The sequence below is a fragment of the Ascaphus truei genome, chromosome 5, assembly GCF_040206685.1.
Source record: "Ascaphus truei isolate aAscTru1 chromosome 5, aAscTru1.hap1, whole genome shotgun sequence".
Classification (NCBI taxonomy): domain Eukaryota; kingdom Metazoa; phylum Chordata; class Amphibia; order Anura; family Ascaphidae; genus Ascaphus; species Ascaphus truei.
The window spans coordinates 120,903,198-120,927,670 of NC_134487.1; the positions used below are offsets into that span (position 1 = coordinate 120,903,198).

The window sequence follows — 24,473 nt, forward strand, 5'->3', positions numbered from 1 at the left end:
CTGTCTAAATCTCTGTCTGGTTTTGCTTTGCTCTCACTTTTAATTTACGAAAACATGAACATTTAGAGTAGTAGATCAGAAAACAGAGGGAAAAAAAGATAATGTATTTGATATGTTGCATAATACTTGTTTTTGTTAATTAATCCATGTTCTTTTCAATTCTATACATAAAATAACTATGGTTTTAAACTTAATTTTGCCTAATTATTTCTTTGCTTTTAACTAGAGAAGTAGCAGATGTTATTAATCCTGCTTTTGCGTTGCAGCAGGGCATACACAATGCACCACTGGGAGCAATATCAGCTCGTGCAACTACTGTATATACAGTACATATATATATATATATATATATATATATTTTTTTTTTTAATTACTTGTTCTATAATTACTGTAAGTGATTCATTCAGTTCAATAAATAATGATGTTTACATAGGGTATTACTCTGCACATGGTATTCATATGTGACTGCTTGGCGAGAGTGGTTTACTTTTATTTATAAAATGTTTTACCAGGAAATAATACATTGAGGGTTACCTCTTATTTTCAAGTATCTCCTAGACATAGAGTTAAGATGACAAATAATATATGGTTACAAAAACAGTTACATAAGTGAACAAGGTATACATTATATACAAGACATTGCATGCACAGTTAAAGATAATATATATTATAGGCGTAAAATGTTAATATTACTCTTTTTGACACCAGACTGAGAACCAGAGTTATCTGCAGTGCCTGCATAGTGTTCATGGTTGGGAGTGCCCTGGGGACTGTGACAGGGATTCCCTGCCCCACTCCAACTATACTCATCCCCTCGCACAGAGTGGATTAGATCACTCAAGTACTGGTAATATAGATTGCTGGAGAGGAAGCCAGGCAAGAAAACCTTCTCCATTGTGGTCCAGGCCTGACGTAATGGAGTGGTGAAACGGTTTGAGAGCAGCTCACCTTCCCTGCAGATGTTGGATTCCGTTTCCAGCCGCACAGAGTCATTAAACCCCAAAGGGTGGGTTGCTTGAAGAGAAAAATACTTATCATATAAGATCTTTGCATTGTTCTGTGCCTCCTGCCCATCGTACTGCCCATTTTTGGCTGCAAGCTGAGACTGAAAGTTTTCCGCAGCCAGCCAGAATTGCAATATGTTCACTGCATCTTCCTTTTCCATATACTCTGAGAAATAAAACAACGCCGATTCACAGAAAAGTGTATCAGACAGGTAAACGGTTCCACTAGTCAGCACCTCGATCTGGTATTTACAGAAATTGTGACTTCGCAAAAATTCTGAAAAGTGCTCTTGGTCCATGGCGTTAAACGCTATGGATTGTGCTGTAATAAAGCAATTGGGATCAAGTTGCCCATCTTCCCCACAGATCTTGGCTACTATATCACTTCTAATTTCCTCACTAATGGGAATAGGTTTTCAGTGATGTCACATTTTGGACATGTTAGTTTATGGCAGATAATAGATTAGCTGTGGTTGTAGAAGTTTTTTAATGGACAAGTACTGAATAATGACTGTTTAGGTTACAACTCTGCTGAGTATTTTAGCTGAATTAGCATTTTATTTTTTATGTCAAAGGTTGGGAAGATGTTACAAATTAATTTTTTTATTAAAAGGCCTATACTAGAAGTAATATAGAAGTCTCGGTAGGATATTCATTTTGACCGTGGCTATTCTTCCTAGCCAAGATATCTGGTATTCATTCCAGCTCTGTAGATCTTTTTTTAGCCTCTCAAATAGGGGCGGATAATTGTGTTGGTATAGTAATTTATACTCCCGTGTTATTTGAATTCCCAAGTATTTAATTTTTGTGGAGCTCCATTTATAATTAAAATTTGTTTGTAGCAATTTGACCTCGGGACCAGGTAGAGAGATATTTAATGCTTCCGACTTATCCATATTGATTTTATACCCCGAGATTTTGCTGAATTTATCTAGTTGTGAGTGTAGATTCGGGAGTGAAGTCAAGGGGTTGGCTAGAGTTAGGATAATGTCGTCAGCAAAAAGGGATATTTTATAATCCGTATCTCCAATTGTAATACCACTTATATTTCTGTCCTCTCTAATTGTTGATGCCAAGGGTTCGATAGAGAGGGCAAATAGAAGCGGAGACAGGGGGCATCCCTGTCGAGTAACATTCTTAATGTTTATAGGGTTCGAGTCGCCTCCTGGGAGCTTCACTACGGCCGTGGGATTTTTGTATAGGGCTCTGATCCCCTCCAAGTATGGGCCCGTAAATCCGAATTTAATTAATGTTTGGTCTAAAAAGTCCCATCTGATCCTGTCAAACGCCTTTTCTGCATCTAGACTTAACAGGATGGCTTTCGTGGATGAGAGATGTACATGGTCGATTATGTTAATGATTTTCCTTGTGTTATCTGAGGCTTCTCTGCCGGAAATAAACCCGACTTGATCCATGTGGATTAGTCTTGGAAGGATGGGGGTTAACCTATTAGCCAAAATTTTGCTGAAAAGTTTCAGATCCGAATTAAGGAGGGCTATGGGGCGGTAATTACCACACTGTAGTGGGTCTCTCCCTTCCTTAGGTATTACTGCCAGATTGGCTTTAGACATGGATGCTGGAATGGCTGTTCCCTCCAGAAACTCATTAAACATATCCAGTAGATATGGCGCTAAAATCAATTTAAATTTTTTATAGTATTGATTGGAGAATCCATCTGGGCCAGGCATTTTGCTAGGTTTTAGTTGGGAGATGGTTTCTAATAACTCTTTCTGCGAAATTTCTTTATTTAGTTCTGCTAGGTCACTTTCCGCAAGGTTTGGGAGTTTACATGATGCTAAATATTTAGTTATGGCTTCCTCATTTGAAGCTTTGTTTAGTGGGAAGTTTAAGTTGTATAATTTGGAATAGAAGTCTGAGAATGCCGCCGCTATCTGTTTTTCACAGTATGTTTTGGTACCCGGTTTGTTTGTATGACTGTTATTTGAGATTTGGTTCTCAGACCTCTCAATTTGGATGCTAATAACCGGTCGGCCTTATTCCCTTTGATATCGATATCCCAATGTCGGAATTAAAAAATATGCAAAACAGAATTTTTCAATTTATTTGGCAAAATAAAAGATCAAGAGTAGCTAGAAATATAATGCTAGCACCAAAGGAATGCGGAGGCCTGGCGGCACCAGATATCAGTAAATACTATTTGGCGGCCCAACTCAAACAAGTGATAATGTGGAACAACGACCCAGCGACTAGCTGCTGGACAGGGATAGAGTCGACCTATACGAGACCTCTCTCGCTCCCGGCCACTCTGTGGACTGTGCGGGGCAGAGAGACCTTCTCGGAAACATTAAAACTGGGAGCAATGAAATGTACATGGAGAATATGGACCAAAAACAAAGAAAAATATGGCTTGACGGCTCACCCCTCATTATTAACACCTATATTTAGTAAACCAGAATTCCCCCCCGCCTGACTCCCACAGAGACTTAGTTAATTTAAACAGTTAAAGATGATGGTAGCAGAGGATTTTATCGGGAATGGTAAGCTCTTACCGATCCAGGAGCTGGAAAAAAAATATCAAATGGTAAACCTACCAATATTTGGCTTCCTGCAAATCAGGCATTATCTACAAACAGTCTCCAAACAAATAGCTTTCCACCCATTAACAAATTTTGAAAGACTGTGCAGGAAAGGGTATTATTCTAAAGGATTGATTTCAGAGATATATCTGGGCCTGGCGCGATCAGCAGGCTGTTCCCAACATAGTTATATGTCCAAATGGGCAGAAGATCTAAATATAGAGATTGATAGGGAAGACTGGGAGGATATCTGGGAGGCAGCTTACAAAATATCGATCTGTACTACCATCAAAGAGAATATATATAAAATCATATTTCATTGGTACCTAACCCCAAATAGGCTGAGCCAGATCTTCCCCGGGACCCCAGATTTGTGTTGGAGGGGACGCGGACAAAGAGGAGACATGGCTCATATCTGGTGGAATTGTCCAAAGATTCAGGTGTTCTGGATCATGATCAAAACATTGATCCGAGAATACCTGGGGGTAGAGATTGAGGTGGACCCGCTGACCATGATGCTAGCCAAGCCAATTGATGACCTATATACCGGAGAAAGCAAGATGGTGGGACACGTACTTACGGCGGCACGCTGCTCAGTGGCAGCTGCATGGAAGAAGTTGAATGCCCCCGCTAAGCAGACTGTGCTTCGCAGGCTAAGAGAAATTAAGACAATGGAACTTCTCACGGCAAAATTGGCCCAAAAAGTGGACAAGTTCCATAAAACATGGGAAATATGGCCTGGCATGTAACAAACTACAAAACTAAGCAACAAGGTACTTAAAAACTAGGAAGCACCCAACACTCTCCCCCCCCTTGTCCCACTCTCTCCCTGTCCCCTCTCCTCTCTTTTCCTTCCCCTCTTTACTCTCCTCTATCCTAATATTACAAGAGGTACATACTGGAACCCACACGGTGGGAACATATGCAGAACTAGCCACAAGCGCACTCAGACACACATCTACCTGAATAAAGAAACCAGACAGTTGACACCTATGGTATCCCACGCAAACATCAATGTTCCCCCAATATATATGCAACAAAGATTATTGTATATTGTGTACCATGAAAAAAAAACAATAAAAAAATTGAAACAAAAAAATAAAAGGCCTATACTAGGATGGAAAAAGCAATAGTTAAAGATTTTAAGAAGCCTACATGAACTAGAATCTTATTGGGTTTAGAGTATGGTTGTTCTTCACCATATAAAGCTATCCTTTTTATTGCAGAATTTTATCTTGCACATTTTAGGGCCATAAGGGTTGGGTAATTACTGCCAACATACGGGTCTGGGCATTAATGCACACAATGTAGTTATACAGTAGTTAGGGACAAATTAAAACTCTTCATAGGGAAATTAATGATGGATCAATTAGGCAAGGGATCTTTGATTTTAGTTTTCAAAATGAAGTTAGGTTGTGCCAAGTTACTTTGCTTGGATCATTTATGCAAAGTAGTCTCACTTAGATGTGTTCCCTTTCGACCAAATTTAATTTCACAAGGGTTATAAAATGTTGTTTGACAAAATTGGGTGTGGTTCCCACTCTCTCCCTGTCCCCTCTCCTCTCTTTTTCTTCCCCTCTTTACTCTCCTCTATCCTAATATTACAAGAGGTACATACTGGAACCCACACGGTGGGAACATATGCAGAACTAGCAACAAGCGCACTCAGACACACATCTACCTGAATAAAGAAACCAGACAGTTGACACCTATGGTATCCCACGTAAACATCAATGTTCCCCCAATATATATGCAACAAAGATTATTGTATATTGTGTACCATGAAAAAAAAACAATAAAAAAATTGAAACAAAAAAATAAAAGGCCTATACTAGGATGGAAAAAGCAATAGTTAAAGATTTTAAGAAGCCTACATGAACTAGAATCTTTTTGGGTTTAGAGTATGGTTGTTCTTCACCATATAAAGCTATCCTTTTTATTGCAGAATTTTATCTTGCACATTTTAGGGCCATAAGGGTTGGGTAATTACTGCCAACATACGGGTCTGGGCATTAATGCACACAATGTAGTTATACAGTAGTTAGGGACAAATTAAAACTCTTCATAGGGAAATTAATGATGGATCAATTAGGCAAGGGATCTTTGATTTTAGTTTTCAAAATGAAGTTAGGTTGTGCCAAGTTACTTTGCTTGGATCATTTGTGCCAAGTTACTTTGCTTGGATCATTTATGCAAAGTAGTCTCACTTAGATGTGTTCCCTTTCAACCAAATTTAATTTCACAAGGGTTATAAAATGTTGTTTGACAAAATTGGGTGTGGTTCCTGAAAATTTTGGTACTCACTCTTTTCGCATTGATGGGGCAACTGAAGCAGCCAATGCCGGGCTAGGCGAAAAATTAATCAAGAGCTTATGTCACTGCAATCTAAAATATATTTAAGTTATGTTAAGCAATATTGGTTTGATGATTACATTTATTTTGTTTCCTAAACTTTCATGTTTTATTTTTCTTACAGTGAGTATGTGGTTTGGATTTTTTGGTCAAACTTTTGTAGCAATCAGGATGTATGGCCACACCTAGGGTTTTCTACCCAATATTTTGTGATGGTGTGGCTTGGTAAGAGGAGGGTATGTTGGATTCACGGTCCTGCCCAAATTATTCAAAAGGTTGACATTTTTAAATCTCAAGACTCTGTATTCAATAGATAAATGCAGAAGAAAATTAAATAAGATGTCTGATTTATTTTACAGTGTAGTGGTGTGACCAATATGGATTTGGAAGGTAAAATGAAGGGATCCTATTTCAGAGGAAATGGGTCTCGTATCAGTTATGATGTTTTTAATATTGGTATACCAAATGGGTTGGACAAAATGTAAAGACAGGCAGTGCGCCACTTTTACCGCCCATTTAAATATTGTTAAATGGCCTTTCCTCGGTGGCGTTTTCTTCTGTTGCCATACTGGGGGTTCAGTCCATTATTAATTAATACTTGGCAAGGTACTCAAAACCTTTGTAGGGTTAGGTATCCTGAAGTCTCATAATACAGGTAAATATTTTTATAATGGGGCCAGAAGCCATGTGAGGTCATGGCATTGTGTTGATGTGGGTGATCTGGCGTACTGATTTCTTGTTTATTATCAATAAAACAGAGACCACACCCCAGTGATTCATAAATTCTGTGCGTTTTGTTCATTTTGTTAGTGGATAGATGGGAGTGTCAGACCTCCACAGTCATGCTCGACTTTGAATTACTTTGGGGACTCGGCCTAATGGTACAAGAATGGATGGAAGTGGTCTAGGCTGGGTAAGATGGCTTAAAGGCTACCATTCCTATTTGATGGCTTCTGTGCTTCTTGTCTGTGTCAGCTGATGGAAATCTCTCAGGAGTCACGGTATCTGTAAGCTCTGGTACTATTCAGCCTAGCCTGACAAGCTATTGATTGTTGTGGTTTGGTTAATGTTAATGTTATTAAAGCTCAGTACATTTCTTCACAAGTGTGGTGTCTTTTATTGAGCCTTGGCCAGGGGTGGTGTTGGGCTATGAGTTCAGAAGAAGGGAACATGTTACAGGATGCAGGCCTTAGCAAGTCCATAGTCATGCATCAACTGGCAGCATTTTAATGAAATATTTTCTGTATATTATCAAAACAGTTTAGGTCTGTACTTATTGTCTTTTTATTTGTGTTTGATTTGCAAATCCACAAATTTATAACCTGCTCTAAGAAACTGATATTTTGTAAAAAAAAATTTTTAAAAGATGACGACACAAGGCACACTGGATCCCCATTTTGGAGGTACATATTACTGTTGATTTCTTTGTCTTAAGGGAAATCAAAATAGCTTTCCCCAGTTAATATGTGTGATTAGTAAGTGGTGATTTTGCTCTGTTTACCCTCTCCTCCCAGGTCAGGTAAAATAAAAATAAAAAAGTTTAATAAGTGAAGAACATTTATTGCTTTAACTAAAGTGGTATTTTATTGAATGAGACTATGTAAATATCAGTTCTTATAATATGTAAAGTTCAAACTTCTTATCTTTCATATAAAAACACTATAGTGACCCAGTAAACATTTGCTTAATGTTTAGAGGAAAAGCTTGGTAAGCACTAAGCAGCATTTTACTAACTGGTAATTATATGGAATAATGTCAGCAATGGTTGGTAAACACGAGTGATAACCTTTGATGAATGTTTCCTAATGTCCTTTGTCATTTATTACTGTCTGCTTTATGGAGGTGGTAAAGCTGAGAAAAGGAAAATAATTCATGTGAAAATGACATAGGTTGCTAAGCTGACCACGTGCGCAGCACCGATAATGTTTAATGTTTAAAGTGTTTTTGAATGGCTAAGAAAATATCAACAATTGGTAATTATTTTTTAATAAAAAAAAATAATTAGGTTGCATGTATAGTACATTAGTAATTCAAAATAAGACAACACAGGAGTTATGCAAATAAGGATAATAATTCAATGTCACATTGAGAAAATACTGTACAATATAAAACTTTGGAATGAGTACTGGAGAGTGGAAGTATCTAAATACAGTACACTTAAAATATATACATATATATTGTACAGTATATATAATAATACAGTGCATAATATATAGAGATGTAAAAATGTTTAAACATTTAACATTGAATCATACAAAAGCATACCCCACAAAGAAAATATAAATAATAAATGTACAGAGGCTGACACACCCGGATCAAGAGACTCAATATTTCGTCCCTCAACCCTTTGTCAAGAGTAATTACCGTGGTTCTTAGTGCACATTTATATAGGTATTGTCTCACCTCATGTGATGTTGTGGCCACCCGCCATTACCAGAAGTGGCGTCCGATGCATATGCATTGTAATGTCAAGTAGGCAGTTGTCATGGTTACATCGCGCTACAAAATACAGTAGTCGCAATGGTTACCAGACAACAGATCCTCTAAATGGTTCATGCGGTACCATATATTAACTATATATTATATGTGTTATAATGTCATGACCATTACTACCTCAAGTGACATAAATATGAAACATTAACAACGTGCAATTATCAAAACATCACATAAAAGATATACATCGTATATACATATATTCATTTCAAAAACCAATATTCCACAGGCTGAATAATATAACATATCAAAATCTATTTACAAATCAGGCAACAAAGTTATATAGGAAATCCATGGAAACCCTGGACTACCTACTGTATGAAATACAGTATTTTATAAACGTGAAACCAATGGACATTTCTAATAATTGAATATGTATATGTTATAATCCTCCTTTTGGGGGCCATGCAATAAGCGGCGCAAAGTCACTTTTCGCCCGTTTTGCGCCAAAAATGCATACCATGATTCAGTAGGAGCCGAAAACTTCGCGAAAAGACAAAAAATCGCCAAGTTTTTTGGCGGTTTATTTTTTTCTGCCATCGGCGCGGCGAAAAGGCACTTTGCGCCGCAACTAGCCATGTTTTGAAACCCGCTCAATTCTAGTAGTGGCGAGTAGCTTTGCGCCGCTCTAGAATTGAGATTTTCACGCCAATCCGTCTCGCCCCAAAAAGTTGGCAAGTTGCTGGGGAGAGGCTGCGGATGAGCGGCGGAACGGCACTTAGAAAAATTCAGGCGTTTTTCCTGCCTGGGATTGATGCCGGGGGTCTCCGGAGCTGATACATACTTAAAGAAAAGAAAGATGGCCGGCCTCACATGGTAAGGTAGCCAGAGTGTGGGAACTATATTCCTACTCTGATGGCTCTAGTAGACCATGTGACAGAGGCTTTGGGAAGAACAGATGTGACGTCATTTAAAGCCTGTCACATGGTACTAGAGCCAATAAGAGTTGGGATGGAGTTCCCACAGTCTGATTGGCTACCGTACCATGTGAGGCCGGCCATCTTTCTTTTCATGACTTCATCTTAAAGGCAATTGAAGCACAGCCATTCTGATTGGCTGGTGTCATTGCCTTTAAATGACGTCATCAAAATTAATTTTCCCCCCCAAAATCACATGGCAACGGAGGACACGGATTTTGCTGGCGAGGGGGCTTCTTATTGATGAGGTCAGTAGAACTTTATTTATTTTATTATGCTAGTTAATGTTTTTAATAATGGGCAAATAATCTATTATCCCTATCTGGATAGACGTTATTTGGCACATTATTGTAGTGTATGTGTTGGGGGGGGAGGGGGGATTGATGTATTTAATGTATAGGGCATGTTTATTTTTTTTACATACAGGGTTGTTTCCTCAGGTCTGTGGGGGACCTATGGAGACCACCTGCGGTCTCCTTGGGCTACTCACAGGTAAACAGCTGCCGGGTCCACGGGGGACACTTGCGGGGAAGAACCGGTGGCCCCACATCTGTGGGGGCACCGCGGACCCGTAGGGACCACCCGAGGGCCCCCAGACCACCGTGGGAACCACCCGAGGCCCCTCAGACACCTGGGGGTCTGACCCGGGGCCCCCCAGACAGCCGCTGGGCCTACCATGGGGACCCCATTGTGGCCCACGGTGACCCGCGGAGACCACCTGGTGGACCACGGCGCCTGGCGGGGACCACCCATAGGCTTCCAGACCCTGTTTGAAACATGGTGCTGGGCTACTGTAGGTCTGTGAGGTGACCCGTCAGGCCCACCGGGGACTCCCGTGGGACTGGGGTATTAACCCTGTATGTAAAATAATAAATCATGTATTTATGGGGGGGCACAGGGGGTGGGTTATGTATTTAATAAATATGTAGCCCTTTTTCTGATGCTCCCCAAAGAGACTACTGGTCACTGTATACAACCTGTGGCTCCAGGAGATCTGAGCCTCCGCTAGCTGGGAGCCTGGGGTAACACTTAAACACTTAATTAGCGCAGCGCCTCCACTTACCCAGGATCCCCGTGATGTGAGATTGCCTTGGGCAAGAAATACAACAACACACATATGAATGCAACTAATTTTACTGTAACGCAACAGTACCTTATTACTTTATAATATTAACCTTGGTAATAACACATAACATGTACATATACTCTAACGGTATAACCTTAGTGGCTGCCCACTCATCAGGAGCAACGTCTCCATCCCCTCACCACGTGCCCCACACACCGTGTCCATGTATAGTATATTGTATAGGCTCAGCTCTTTAACCACTCGCTCAGTGTTCCTAAAGAGTTTAGCCTAAGGCGGGATCAGCGCCTGTTGACCGGTGTTGGTGCACTTGTTGTTATAGTACCTTCCGGTCACGGCGGTGACTGGTACCTCTTCGCAAAGGGTCAGATGAATCAGTGGTCTGCCTCCTGGATCTCAATGTCCAGCCGTCTGGTCCCAGACGACTCGACAGCAAGCCTGCTCCGCTCGCTACCACTATGGCCGTCCCTGCAGCACCGCAACCTTTGGTGACTTGAGGGAACACTCCTAGGGGCCTATGGGGTAGCCTGTCCTATGCAGGTGGGCCACTGACCCCCTGCACCCACACTACCTCTCCCTTCACCTCCCGGATCCCCTCTCACTAACTCAGCCTAACACCTGCAGTAAACACACTGCACTCACACAGTACCTGTAGCAACCGCACTGCACTCAACCGCACTGCCTGCAGCAACCACACTGCACTCAACCGGAACCTGCAGCAACCCACTGCACTCAACCAGTACCTGCAGCAACCCACTTCACTCAACTGGGTACCTGCCTCAACCGTGCTGCACACATACACTGTGCCTACTTGTCAGCACTCACAGCACTGCCAGCCGTGACACTGACAAGACTGCACACTTGCACCTAAGGGCAGGGTCCCTAACCTAGGGGCCGTCCCTCAGTACTTACCCCCTACCCTGGTAGGGATTGGGGCCTGCCTGGGATCTGGGGATGCCTTACCTGGTGTAGGAGCCACTTGCTCCCTACACCCTTCCTCCCCCTTCCTGCTCCCAGCTCCAACTGCCGTTCCTCAGCCTGCGAATTGTATCTCTTTCTCCCTGCCTGAGACTCCTGGCTTCTCATTGGTTCTTCACATCAGGTGACTGCCCAGGAGCTCATGGGAGTTGAAGTTTCTCCACGGAGCCTCTCTGACTTAATCTGCACAGACACACAGCTCAGCTATTGCATCAGCCACTGCCTGTCTCACTCTGCTCTGGCACACTACAACACTGTTGCAGACACTCCACATGCCTCTCACTGAACAGAATCAAATACCAACTGAACACACACTGAACACACATCCTTACAAATATAATGATGTTTATTGTGGGGCTGTGTATTGTTTTTATTGTGGGTACTGGGGGTGGGGAAAGGGGGTATTGGGCCCAAGGGTATGTGGGTAGGCCTCCCGGCTGGGTATTGGGTGAGTGAGGGTGGTTAGGCCTCAAAGGGTGGAGGGGTAGTGGGGGAGGGTATTTTGGCCTCCCGAGTGGTGGGTGAGGGTGGGTTAACCCCTTAATGACTGTAGCGGTTAATAACCGCTATGGTGATTAAGGGGTTAGGGGACATTACATTGGCTGTTTTTATTCTTGTTTCTGTTTTGCAGCATCGGAGGGGGCATGGACGGTGATGAAGATGAGGATGGCCTTCATCGTGCCAGCCGGACATGGGTGAGTGCAATATGTATTTATTGTATTTATTGTTCTTTATGTATTTTAAATGGGCAAATTCACTATTATCCATATGTGGATAATATTAATTTTGCACATTACTATACTGTATGTGTTAAGGGTGGTGTATTTATGTGTTGTAATTTTTTTTGGGGTGCACTGAATTGGTACTGCAGGCCTGCGGGGAACACCCGAGGGCCACCGACGGCCTCTAGTATCATTGCTGTGCATCCCAAAAATGTTCTATATGTAATGGGGGTATAGGGGTTGTTGGGGGCACAGGGGGTGTACAGTATGTTGTTTATTGCAATGTTTATTGGGGGCAATTGTCCCCAATAAACATGCTATTATGCCTTAACCCCTTCATTGCCTTAGCGACTATCCGCTATGCTAATGAAGCAGCATTAATTTATTTTCATAATATTGTGCGGGAGTAGGGGTTTCCCTGAGCTGAACCGCATTGATTTGTTGCTCAGGGACCCCCTGCTTCCCGAGTTACAGGGCCCCGGTTTGGGGCATCGGTGCCAGTGTCGCCGCCATCTTTATAGCGTGCATGTCGCGTATGGGACGCTATAAAGATGGAGACGACATTGGCACCCGATGACACATACCGGGGCCTGTAACTCGGGAAGCAGGGGGTCCCTGACCCACAAATGAATGCGGTTCAGCTCAGGGGACCCCCTGCTCACAGTACACTATTATTAAAAATACATTCATGCTGCTTCGTTACCATAGCAGATAGCCGCTAAGGTAAGGAATGATTGTTTATTGATATGGGTGTTTCATTCATAGTGTAGATGTGCAGAAGGTCTCCGGAGCTGAACCGCTTTGGTTTTAGGTCCGGGGATCCCCTGCTTCCCGAGATAGAGGCCCCTTTATGGGGTGCCGGTATCCCTCTGCTTTGTTTACATTCCGCGGTCACGTGATCGGGACATTTAAATGCAGAGGGATACCGTCACCTCATAACGGGACCTGTATCTCAGGAAGCAGGTGGTCCCCGGACCCGAAACCAATGCGGTTCAGCTCCGGAGACCCCTTGCACATGTACACTATGAATAAAATTGTATTTAAAATATTTTTTAATGTGCCGATGTTTGCACCGAGAGAGCGGCGGATCTCTCTCTGCTGCAGACACATCTTGGCAGGGGACGGCTTCTCGGCAGCTTCTCGCCAGGCAGACTCGCCACCGGTTACTCGCCATGTTTGGCAATGTTGCTCTCGCTGTGATTCGCCAGGGTTTCGGCCCTTCCTGCATACAGCGAAGGCAACACGCCAAAAACATGGCGAATTCAAACCCCTGGCGAATGCAATTTTCCGCCGCTTACTGCATGACCCCCTTTGTGTCCAAAAAGTTATTCACACCGATTTCCCATGTATACGATATTTTAACCACTAATACATTCTTGAATTTACCTTCAGAAATTATCATATTTAAAAAGATTCATCATTACTCCTTACATATAGATAGAAACATTATATACCATTTTCTCAAATCTTGCATTATATATTTTGAGAGATTACTCAAGTTTCCATACTCTTATACCTAATACAATATTCAATTTCTCATCGCTTTTTCAGACAAAATATGTTCAATACATTGTATTCCTTTGGTTTCTTAGAATTCTTTAAGAAATGTCCCATAGTTAAAATGGTATCTAACTACAGTATCCTGTGCATCACATAAAAAACAGGAAAAGTCCCTATCCTCAGTCATGCCTTAACTCTGGGCATCATAGTGTCCAATTCATATATCCACAATAACTCTCTTTTTTTCAAAATTGTGGTAAGATTCCCATATTGTCTAGGTTTAAAAACATATTATATTGCTTGAAACCTAAATTGGCTTACTGCATGTCCATACGCCTGAAAATGTCTAGATACTGAAGATAATAATGGTTTATTTCATATTAAACATTTGTGTTCACTTATTCTCCTTGCCAATACTCTCATTGTTTCCACTACATAGTGGGCATTGTAAAATGTATATACAGTAACATTGTCTGTTTGACAATTAAGAAAATGGTTTGTTATATAAACGTAATAACTGCATACAATGAACACAATGGCATATACAGTACCTGTAAGTTTCTGTATATCCCCTTTGTACAGTATGAATGTATATAAAATATTTTCCATTCTTTCTTCAACCATATCAGTATCACTCATTATCCTACGAACACAATATTGTTGAAGAAAGAATGAAAAACATGTTCTATACTGTACATTCATATAAAGGGGTATCAACATGATAAAATGAGTAATCTTAGGGATAAATCCCCGTCCAAAAAAGGATCTATTTTATTACAGCCTAATCTATTGTGCAGTACAATAGAATACCATTGGTAACCACATATTTGACACAATTAAGAAAAGTACGACAGATTGTGAAGAAGCACTGGCGTGTACTTCAGAGTGACAACAGGATAGCAGAACATTTCAGTGCTTCCCTGTCCTGTAAAAGCGTAAGAAATATTAAGGTTATGATCATTAGCACAGATCACCATTTACCAGGTATTGATTTAACATGGTCACAGAACCTACTGGCATGTTCACGTGCAGCCATATGGCCATTGAAATGCAATAGTGAAGGGTACACATTTTTCACATCCACCGAGTGGGAAAATGTATCCGATAAATCAGTTTCTTACTTGTCAGTCAGACAATGTCATACAGTATACATTTTTAAATGTCCATGGGGGACTTTCTATGTAGGGGAAACAGGGATATTGTCGAGGAGTTAAGATGACAAACAATACATGTGTAACACATGTTCCCTCCCCTTTGTGAGATTTCACTGCTACATGGGGTGGTGTGGTGCATACCTGCCGGCTCACAGCTGATCTGAGTCTCCTGCGGTGTTGTAGAGGAGGTCAGAACAGGCTTCTGGGGTAGTAACTGATTCGTACTCACGGTGACAGCGCCTCCATCTCTTGCAGATCACAGGGATGAGGAGACAATCCCTGCAGGAGAACTTACTTCCTCTCCCCCTTATAGATTGCAGTCTCAGGCAGGAAGGTATATTGGAACAGGATTTATTTGTACACACTGCAGATGGTCAGCATACAGAGCTCACACAGTGGTTACAGCAGTTCTTAGGCTTCACCCTCAGGATGTACCCCGGATCTTCACTGCAGGTACAGGGCCCCCACAGCAGTCTTTGCTCTTCCCTGACTCCCTAATAGAGACAAGGGTATGGTCTTACTCCTAACTCCCCAAGGGGAGAAGGCAGTAAGTGCACAACCAATCCGCACTTCTGGGTGAGAACCTGTCTCTCTTAGGGGTAGAGACAACTGACTAACTTTGGTAGTGCAGCCCCTTAAGTACAAGAAAAGCAGGAACCAGGTCTGAGTCCCTAATTAGACGCACCCAGGCCTTGTCGCACTGCCTTCCCTGTGACTCACTAGGGGTATAAGGTGGAATGGGTGCTCCAAAGTCAGTGGAAATTTCCAAAATGTCTATCTTGAATAATAAACAGGACTGGTAGACGGACTCAGAAGTGGAGTGGGTTAACTGAGAGATGCGATATGTGAGTCACCTTTTGAACACATAAGTCTCCTGAAGGGGACCAAATATTGCACCCTAAGGTACTCTAGTGACCCCTCATTGGAGACAAAACAGTGCTTTAACTGGTACTCATCTATAATAATCACACATAAATTATATTAAACTCTTACCCACTCCATCTGTTGGTCAGAATCCGACATAGTCCTTTCCAAGAGGCGTGCAGATCCGTAGGTTATAGTCCAGTAAGAAAAAGAAAAGCAAAACAGTGCACTGCCAGGGAGCCAGGTGGTGTAAATAAAAAAGGTCTATTTATTCAGCAATACTTCACAAAAAACATACCCCCCAGGGGGTGAAACAGTACCTCCTACGCATTTCGGATAAAGGAACCCCATGGTGCGAAATGCGTAGGAGGTACTGTTTCACCCCCTGGGGGGTATGTTTTTTGTGAAGTATTGCTGAATAAATAGACCTTTTTTATTTACCCCACCTGGCTCCCTGGCAGTGCACTGTTTTGCTTTTCTTTTTCTTACTGTGACTCACTAGGGCTGCTGGGGGTGGGGAAAACCCATGATTACTCCTGGCAGACCTGCTCTTACTGCCAGGAGAAGGGCAAACTGGTAGCCATAAAACAGTCCTTGCTACACGTGGTTAGAAATACAGTTACATAAGTGAACAGGGTATACATTATATACAAGACATAGCATGCACAGTTAGAGATAATATATTATAGGTGTATGTAACAGTTACAGACCAGATTAAAATGTGAGACAGCTTTAGTTTTGAAAGAATTTAGACTGGTGGCGGCTGTGAGAGTCTCCGGTAGATTGTTCCAGTTTTGTGGTGCACAGTAAGAGAAGGTGGAGTGGCCGGATACTTTGCTGAACCTTGGAACCATGAACAGTCTTTTGGAGTCAGATCTCAGATGATAAGTGCTGCACGTGGTAGGGGTGAGGAGCTTGTTCAGATAGATGGGTAGCTTGCCCAGAAAGTATTTGAAGGCAAGACAGGAAAGGTGATCTTTGTGCGTAGACTGAAGTGATGACCAATCTAGTTCTTTGAGCATTTCGCAATGATGTGTGTTGCAGTTGCATTGGAGGACAAAACGGCATATTGAATTGTAGAGGGTTTCAAGTTTGCTAAGGTAGGTTTGGGATGCCGAGACGTAAACAATGTCCCCATAATCGATAATAGGCATTAGCATCTGCTGTGTGATACTGTGCAGACTTAGGGAGGATTTGTTCCTATAAAGTACACCTAGTTTGGCATAGGCTTTGTATGTCAGGGTATCAATGTGCATCCCAAATGTTAAATGGGAGTCAAACCATATGCCCAAGTATTTAAAACTAGTAACAGGAGTTAGGGTGGTGTTAGCGTTGGTTCTGATCTGAAGCTCAGTCACTGGAAGCTTTGAGGAATAATCATTAAACCTTTTACAAATGGTTGTTTGAGAACATCAGAATGTATTATTTGTGTACATATGGGAAATCACTGTGAATAACTTTTTGGACACTGTACATGCATATTCAATTACTAGAAATGTCCATTGGTTTCAGTTTATATAATAGTATATTACGTAGGTAGTCCAGGGTTTTCTATAAAATTATGCTGTCTGATTTGTAAATACAGTTTGATATGTTCTATTATTCAGTCTGTGGAATAGTGGTTTTAGAAATGAATACATGTATATATGATGTACAGGCATACCCCGCATTAACATACGCAATGGGACCGCATGTATGTAAAGCGAAAATGTACTTAAAGTGAAGCACTACCTTTTCCCACTTATCGATGCATGTACTGTACTGCAATCATTATATACGTGCATAACTGATGTAAATAACACATGTGTAACAGGCTCTATAGTCTCCCCGCTTGCGCACAGCTTCGGTACAGGCGATATGTACTTACTCGCGAGTGTACTTAAAGTGAGTGTACTTAAAGCGGGGTATGCCTGTACATCTGTTATGCTATATCCTTTATCCCATTCTTCAGAATACCCCACTTTATTACTGATATATCAGAGACTTTTTACAGTGTTCTCCCTGGAGCTCATAAACCGGCATTTTTTCTCTCCCTAGAACACTGATAAACTGTCCCCATAGTGTTTAGTGATTGTGTTATTATGACATTGGTTATCCTGGCAAATATCTACCGTTTTATACAAATACAGCTTATGTATTATTATTCTGTTAAACATGAAAAACTTGAAGTACAGTGATGGTAGAAAATAAAATGGCTATTTTGTGACACTCAATTAATTTCTAAGTGGAGGCCTCGGTATTGAAAACTATTTAGATCACTGTTTTAATTGACCGTTGTATGTAGGGCTGCCGACAGGGTGCAAGAGCCGGGACATGTGTCCCAGGCGGGGCAGTTGTGGGGGGCCCAGACGACCGGCACCGGAAGTTGGGCCCGGCCCAACTTCTGCATCCTGCTGCCAGGCATCTGGTTGCCGGCTACTGGGCCCCAGCTCTCCCCAGCTGCGGTGGGCCCCTCTTTGCCAGGCCGGGCCTCTCTCCCGCTAGAAGACAAGCTCGACTTCAGGGCGGTCCCTGCTTCCGGTGCATACTGGTGGGAGAGAGGACTGATCTCGCAGGCACCAGAGGCCTTGGACCACCTCAAAGGTAGGTAGGGTGTGTTTGAGTGTGTGTGTGTTTTTTGTGTGTGTGGGGTATTGTATTTTTGGTGTGAAGGAGGTATTGTATTTTGGGTGGGAAGTATTGTATTTTGTGTGTCTTGCAAAGCTGCCGATGTGGGTGGGGAGGGCCCGGATGAAACTCTAGCCCTGGGCCCGGGAAATCTGTCTGCGGCCATGATTGTATGCCATGTCATAGAATAGCCACTGGATCCAGGTGGATTTCTAAGACATTCATTTCAATTGCATACAGTAGCTGTAGCTGACAAATTTAGGCTGTATTACAATGATATTGTAATAATGTAAAAAAAATATTTTTAGTAGCCAGAATAACAATTTTCATTCAAAATAATGTTCACTTTAAATAATTATTTTTGTATTTTGAACCAAACCATAATATGTTTAGATCTAAGATTATTACATAGTTTACATTTTGTGTGTGTTTAAAAAAATCAATAATAATGCAAATTACCAACCAGCAAAAAAAAAAATCCCTGGACACGCAACCTCAAAGATGATTCTTTCACCCTCCTTTTATTGGAAAGTGTGCACCTGCTGCTTTGATCTTCCTCTAACAGATGGCCTATTAAGAGGTTTATTTTAATATGCTATGGACGGCCGAATGCCCAGGACCAGATGCCCATTTGTTCTCCCATAGAAGAGTTTTCATAAGAAAAAGTTAAGACGACAAATGCTCTCTTCAATAGTATTCCATTTCCTGCACACTATAAATCTGAATATTTGTCCACAACAATTAAAATGTAGCTTCACTAGGAATAAACATTATAGAGTGAAACTAATCAGCTTTCATTTATACTGTCAGAGACTGAAGCAGAGTGGTTAATATTATTTTGTTGAGTAATCTCTGTGGAGTAAACTAAGCACAATTACATATTTGATTTTAATTAAAACTCAGGGTACCTTTCGAGTTTTGTTAGGAAGATGTCCTGGGTCTGATTAGCTGAAGTCTGCACTGAGAAGTTAATTTGACACACAACATATTTTTCTTGAGGTAACTGTCGCAGGAAGCTGTTTGTAATAGCTGTCTTTCCAGTGCCTGTGGGGCCAACAAAAAGTAATGGCTTATCTTGAAGCAGCAACGTCTCCAGGAAGTATATCTGCATAGCCGTCCCAGAGGTGCTCACAATAATGTCATTAAGCTGTAAGAATAAAAAAAGAAGAGGGCCAAAGATGTAGATAAAATGTTTTATTAATTATCCATTTCACACAACAATAGTGCTAAAATAGATCTACACATTTAAAAAAGATAAACTACAGTTCCTCAGTGCCATGATGCAGTTCTCACGGCCCAGAGAACAGTAAGCTGCCCAGGAGGATTAACTCTACGGGGTTCCATGCATCTGAATGAAACCCCACAACGTTAATCCTTTTTGGTGATCTGCAGGGAGAGAGATTACTTTTAGATGAGCTGTGCAACCGCCTGCAGCAGTGTCCCTGCAGCGAAGGTAAGATGCACGTCTGTCCTTCCTCCTGGATGACGTAATTGCCCTTACAGATGCAGCCACAATTATCCGAAGACTTGCCTTGGAAAATCTGGGGCAATCTCCCAGTAATGCTGCAACATTTCTGTGAGATTTCTGCAGACAGACTAATGGCCCATCGGATTAACACAGCGGGGGTCCCTGGCTATCCCATCTGTATATGCATCTCTGCATCATGAGGGGAAGGCTATATGGCCATATTTTGTCACCTACATCAAGGGGGCCTGGACAGGTCACGTAACACTGTCGAGCCACCTTGATGATGTAGATGACCAAATATGGTAGCCTCCCCCTCATGATGTAGGGCATCTATGTTATCCAGGGGTAAGGAAATACAGCCCTGCTCCTCTTACCTTCAGCACTGCAGGGACACAGCTGCAGGCAGTTGCGCAGCTCGTCTGAAAAGTGAGTACCGGTAATCCCATCAAGCAAAGGATTAACACGGCAGTGGTCGTATTCAAAAGCATGGACCCCCAATGCGTTTTATTCCTGTCAACAAAACTTGTTCTTGTGGCCATGGAGGTGAAGCAGTTTTCCACATTTTATTACCACAGCCACAGGGACAGTAAGTCTTGCTGCATCGGTATACTGTATGCTTATCGATGCTAAAGTAAAACTGCCAAACAACATACAGATGTAGCAGACGCTAATGCTCCTGCTGGGGCTTTGCCGCGGGACACACACACATAATGCGCCAGCGGGAACAGACAGCATTGTGTCTGAATTAGCCACACAAGGAAAAGGGGTGGGGCTAGCTGGCGGGTGCAATAATGCCTGCTATAGAACATCTGTACAAATAGCATGTCTGAAGCTCACCTCTGCAAATCTGCGTGATAATGGCATAAACATTTTTAGGATCTCTCCGATCATAAAAAAGGAGAAAACCTCAAACAAAAGAAAGCAGCAGTATCATGTAATGATGTAATCACGAATGTACTGATAGGTAACAGAATAGATAACACAATAGGAAAGTAATATAATGAGCAATGCCAATAAAAGTGACATCGGACAGAATTTAAAATCTGCTGTTAAATATCAAAGAGCGGCCTTGTTTTGTGTAGTACCTGGAGCTATGTTAATTTGCCATACCTCATTTCGTAACATGGCTATTGTAATCTTGATCACGATGTTTGCTAATCACTTAAACCCAAGAGAAGATTTGCTCTAGAACTTTGCAACATGATAATGGACAATAACTGTTTTTATCTTTTACAACAAAATTTGAGATTTAAAAAAAAAAAAAAAAAAATCAAAGCAACATGTAAGGATCTGAAAACAGCAATTCTTCCAAAACTAAATGTTTAGTATTGAGGTTTTGGATATAGTGAGGGATTTTATCAGAAATTATACTAGTTAATTTGAATATGTGCTCTTGTAGAATCACATGATTCTGATAGGTATTATCAAAAACTGCACTGAAAAGCAATTGAAAATAAAAGTTAACACATAATGAATGTTCTGCAGTAATGCCACCATTAATAATATTTTCTTCTATAGTGCTGCTAGTTTTATGTAGTGCTTTACAGAGACATTTTGCAGGCACAGGTCCCTGCCCTGTGGAGCTTACAATCTATGTTTTTGGTGTCTGAGGCACAGGGAGATAAAGTGACTTGCCCAAGCTCACCAGGAATCAAAACCAGGAATCAACACCAGGAATCAACACCAGGAATCAACACCAGGAATCAACACCAGGCTCCCCTGCTTCAAGCTCTCAATGCCAGTCAGTGTCTTTACTCACTGAGCCACTCCCTCTCAAAGGAGGATATTCCTTTTCTTGTCAATTGCTTTTCAAATTTGCCCAATTTTGACAAGGCCTGCATTACTAAATGATGGTAAAATTAAGCAACTTCAAAAGTTTCCACTGGGAGTTAAAAGCAATTCAAACAAGCAAAGTAAATTGCCCCATATTTACTATAACATTCTTTTAAATTGCTAAATGCAATCAAGAAGATGATGAAACAGAGGGAGACAAAATATGATGTAAAAATTATGGAAACACCATTAATTACATAGTAGATGAGGTTAAAAAAAAGACATACAGTATGTCCATCCAGTTTAAACTACAGTATGTTACATTTTGTTGAGAATTTTTCCCCCCAAAATGTTAAGGAATTTGATTGTTGGGGGGGGGGGGGCGAGAGGACGGACTGGAAAATGTTTTATGAAAATGATGCCTATTTATTGCATGAATTAGGCAATAGTTTTAAAATGTGATATTAAGACTATACAGTTTACTTTTGAAAATAGCATTAGAATCAAAATATAAAGTTTCAAAAGAACAGAATTATCCAGCATGCTATAGGGCACATTGTAAGCTTTTTAATAACCTTTTTTCTTTGTTTGTTCACAGTAGGTGTGTTCTGTGTTTTTACTTACCAGCTCTAAATCATCATATCCCACTGGTAATTCCTTGTTTTGGAATGAACAATTAACTTTGTTGATTTTCTAGATTAATTAGATTCAAACAGAGGAATGATCAATTTAAAAAATCAAGGAAAGAAACCAACCATCTGTCATGTAGAAGTATTCACCCTCATAAATTTATCATCACAAGCCTGTGTCTGAGAGAGCACCAACAGTAAATATTCCCATTCCTTTTAATGATTTTTAAACAGAACGTTGGTGCTTTTTAAGATGTGTGCAAAATTAGAATGACTTAATTAAGCATAAGTCTTATTAAAACATGAAACTGGAACACTGTTGAGGGTCAATATATGCAGACATAGGGCAGCTTTTTGCTAAGACAACATGATGAAATAATGGATATAGGTATTGCTCATTTGCAAACAAATCAACTTTAATAATACCAATAGAGAACATTGTCTATACACATGTAGCCCCCTCACTAATTTCCCCCCAGCCTGGCACATAAGTCCTGGTAAGAGCAGGCAGTTCTGGGGTTAATTGTGAGCTGGTGACATCACATCTCAGTTGCTGAGTGTTGCAATTTACAGACACAAGTCTGGGCTTGTGAAGCTGCTAGAATAAGGGGCGGGTGGGCTGACTAGGGGCCTCGTGCAGTAAGCGCCGAAAAGACCTTTTTCGCCATTTTTCCGCAAAAAAATGCCTTCCCGAATCAGTAAGCGTCGAAAAGTGGCCAAAATCGGCAATTTTTGTTCCCGATAAAAACTTATCAGCATGCGGGTGCCGATAAGCCACTTTTTGGCACTTTTTGAAATCGGCTGAATTCTAGTAGCCTCGATCAGCTTTTCGTTGCTGATCGGCACTCTAGAATTGAGATTTGAACGCCAATTCGCCCCGCCAACTAAAGTTGGCAAGTTGGTGGTGGAGAAGCATCGGCAAGGTCGACACTTAGTAAAAAAATCAGGCCTTTTTCCTGGCTGGGTTTGATGTCGGGGGTCTCCGGAGCTGATACCCATTAATATCAGCACCGGAGCCCCCCGGCATGCATCCGAGGCAGGAAAAATGCATTTAAAGCCCACTTCATTACCTTAGCGGCTAACCGCTAAGGCAATTGAGGGGTTAACCAGCCGTGCCAGGTTTATTGTGGGTAGCGGGGGTGAGTGAAGGGGGTATTTGGCCCTTGGTGGCTGTTTAGGGCTTGCTGGGGAGTTGCGGGTGGACTTAACCCCTTCACGACCTTAGCGGTTAATACCGCTACGGCCATGAAGGGGTTAAGCCATCCCGCTACCCACCCGCAAGCCTTAAACAAACCACCGTTGGGGCTAATACCCACTTTGGCCACCCCCGCTACCCACAATTAAAAAAATACACACACAACAGCCCCACTAAATAAATAAATAAATAAATAAATAAATAAATAATATATATATATATATATATATATATATATTCAAAAAATAAATAGATGATACCGTTCTGTGGCTAACGAAATGCTTTTATTTGTGCGAGCTTTCGAGATACACTGATCTGGCGATGTTACAATGAATGAAGCAAGCAAAAGCTATACTATAAACAGTGTCCATTGGAATGTTATCTGTGCTGGTCCTTCTCCAGGTGTGGATGTGTTTTATGGCTAGAGGTGTCAAAAGGTTCCTGAAAGCAGGTGATATTCTGGAAGCCAGAGGGTCACGTGTAAGATGACTTAGCTCAGATAGTGTCAACTCGGCCCTCTTTTCCAAGCACGACAAGGTCTGTTTCTTTTCTTACTTTATTTTGGAGAAAGCAGGGAAAAAACAATCTCTTGTGTAGAGGTGTAGGTCTAAATATCTCTGTGTGTGCTTAGTAGTAAAGGGAGGTGAAAAAATAATCTTGCAGTACCATTACAGGGGTTACAGCAAGGTACTCACTAGTCCAGAGGAATGGTGGAAAGGAAGTGCCAATGTATGCTGGGTAGTAAGATAGTCTGGGGACAGACCATCTGTGGGCAGAGCAGAGGGGGAGAAAGCAGACTAGCCCATTTGAGAGAAAAGCTGGGGCTGCAATGGCAACTCACAGGAGTGTCTGGGGGAGCTACAACATGTAGCAATAATGTTGCATTTCTAATACAGCAAGCTGCTGGGAGAGAGGAAATGGCACTGTATTATCACACAAGCGCTGTGTTTGTGTACAGAGCCAAACATATACAGCTGGCACTAAGAAGCTGGCAAGCAGGGCTGCAAGGAAAGGGGGGGGGGGGGTGAAACAGAAGTGCAGACAGGGGTATTCCTGTTCCATGACAGGTGATGAAAGAGTGTGTATGTGTATCAGTGTGAATAAAAATGAATGGAGAGCCCACAGTATATACAGTGCTTTACAAAAGGTGTGTGTGGAGTGGGAGTGGATATAAATGGTGTGGGTGGGTGTGGAAA

General features: G+C 41.6%; 1 protein-coding gene across 1 annotated transcript in view; it reads right to left on the reverse strand.

Moving 5' to 3' along the window:
- Positions 1-24,473, reverse strand: part of LOC142495286 (dynein axonemal heavy chain 3-like) — a 1,152,169-nt gene that overhangs the window by 441,158 nt on the left and 686,538 nt on the right. Inside the window, exon 41 of the mRNA XM_075600542.1 lies at positions 19,121-19,359. Coding sequence (XP_075456657.1) covers positions 19,121-19,359 — 239 coding nt within the window. The remainder of the gene's footprint in view (positions 1-19,120; positions 19,360-24,473) is intronic.